The 2,020-nt window shown below is 60.6% G+C and overlaps 1 protein-coding gene across 1 annotated transcript in view; it reads right to left on the minus strand.

Annotated features, from left to right (window-relative positions):
• Positions 1 to 492: 492 nt before the first annotated feature.
• Positions 493 to 2,020, minus strand: part of DISP3 (dispatched RND transporter family member 3) — a 25,263-nt gene continuing 23,735 nt past the window's right edge. The window contains exon 20 of the mRNA XM_019639846.1: positions 493 to 1,761. Within this exon, the coding sequence (XP_019495391.1) occupies positions 1,399 to 1,761 (363 nt within the window). The 3' untranslated portion in view covers positions 493 to 1,398. The remainder of the gene's footprint in view (positions 1,762 to 2,020) is intronic.

The following is a 2,020-nucleotide window of genomic DNA, read 5'->3' on the forward strand; positions in this document are numbered from 1 at the left end:
CCGTGGCACATCTGTCTTGTATCCCCAGCCCCCAGCTAATATTTACAGATGACCAGGTGAGCTGGCCTGGACACCGCCCTTGATGACATCTTTCCCACTGTCAGGGCTCAGTCCCAGCTCAGTCTGTGTCCAGCTTCCTAAGGCTCAGGGGGCAATGTCTGCCCCAAGGAAAAGAGGTCAGTGCCCAGCACAATGCCAGACACACCCACAGCACACAAAAATGTCCCACCTGGGGAGCCAGATGAGCCCCTTAAAGAAAGGAGCATCTAGTGAGCCCCACTTCCGCAGTGCTATCCCCGAGGCGCCCCCCCCCCTTGCTCTGGGCCAGCAGAGTACTCCATGGCCCTGGGCCCCAGTGGGTCGGGCACACACCCTGGGGCAGGCCCATATCCATCTCCTTCTAGGCCAGCCCCACTCCTCGTGCCAGGTTCTGGTTGGGCAGCATGCAAACACTTAGTTATTTCAATTTTAAGAATATGATAGAGCCAGCGATGCTTAAAATGCTCGTGTTAATGGTGGCGGTCTGCAGTTTCATTTCACTTTAATAGGAACCATCTGCTGTGAGCAGGCAGCAGGCTCGGCCAGCTCCCCTCCCGGGGGCTGTCCCCTTCCCCCAAATTCCACCCCCAGAGTCATATGGGAGAGATGGGGGATCTGTGAGGAAGGCTGTGCTGGGGCCCCACAGCCCCCATGGAAGGTTTTAAAAGGGCCCCTTGAAGCTGGGGCCCAGGGTAGGACATGCAGAACCCCAGGCTGCTCCCTCTGTCCTCTCTGGCCAGGACCAAAAGGCCTGGGGAGGACCATGGCTGTGGTAAAGCTGAGGGGAGGGGAGCAGGTACAGGGGATGTGAGGCACCTGCCCTTGAACCCACTGTGCTTGCTCTTCCTGCAAAGACCCCAGGGGAGGCGTGGGGCTCAGGAAGTAGCTCTGATTCTGCCACTGATCCAGCTACAAGGCAGTCACTTTGCCTCCCGGTGCCTCAGTTTTCACATCTGTAGAATGGAGGCCCTGTAACACCCACATCAGAAGGTTGTTACGAGCACTCAGGCAGTGTGAGAGGGAAACCCCTGCAAAAATAACTTGACCCCCATGGTGACTGGGCACAGGGGGAAGGCTGGTCTCTTCTGCTGTCAGGGGGAGCCCAGTGTGGCTGCCAGCAGCCCGGTGGGGTGGGGTGGCAGCCGGCTTCACTACCCAACTCTGGCTCGGCACTGTGATGAAGGCCACGCAGGCGGGCGTCAGCTCCCTGGCTGGGCCACGGGGCACCTTCCCGCCCAGGCCTGGGAACAAAAGTCGTTGGAGCCAAGCTGGGAAACAAGGTGGCTCTGGGGTCAGAGCACAAGCGTCTCGTCCCTACTCGCTGGACCAAAGTGAGCAAGTCAGGACCCAGTGCCAGGGCTATAGGAAGGTCCCGTTGGGCAGGGGGATCTTATAGCCACTTCGGAGGAGCACGAGGCAGGCGCCCAGCCCCAGGGCACCTGCCAGGAGCACAGCGCCCAGGGCCTTGAGGAAGGAAGTCCTGGTCCGGGTGAAGGAGCCTGGCGCCATGATGCCGAGCAGGGCCGTGCTGACCGTGAGCGTGTAGAGGATGGAGACGCCCGTGTTGAGTGCTACGATCTTGCCGAATTTGGCAAATGGGGCTATGATGCAGAAGAAGAGGGGTACCGTGGCGATGACGGTGGTGAGGGCACTGGAGACGATGGCCACGCCCACGTGCCGCACGGCTTCCAGCGTCCTCCACTGGCGCTGCGAGTGGGCGTCCTGGGTGTGGGCGAGAGCGGAAGCTGGGGCCAGGGGTCCTGATATGACAGCGGGATCCCGCCCTGCCCAGGGCTCTGGATGGGGGCTTGGACCCTGGGTAAACACGCACCCCCTGCCCAAGGCCAGCCCTGCCCCTGGAGGCCCCCAATTCTGCTTCCATAAAGGGGACAATTACAGCAGCTACTCCACAGGGTTGGTGTGAAGATGAAATGGTTCCCCTAGTACAGCGGACAGTGCAGAGTGCACAGGGCACAGTGGG

This window comes from Hipposideros armiger, unplaced genomic scaffold (genome assembly GCF_001890085.2).
Source record: "Hipposideros armiger isolate ML-2016 unplaced genomic scaffold, ASM189008v1 scaffold_46, whole genome shotgun sequence".
NCBI lineage: Eukaryota > Metazoa > Chordata > Mammalia > Chiroptera > Hipposideridae > Hipposideros > Hipposideros armiger.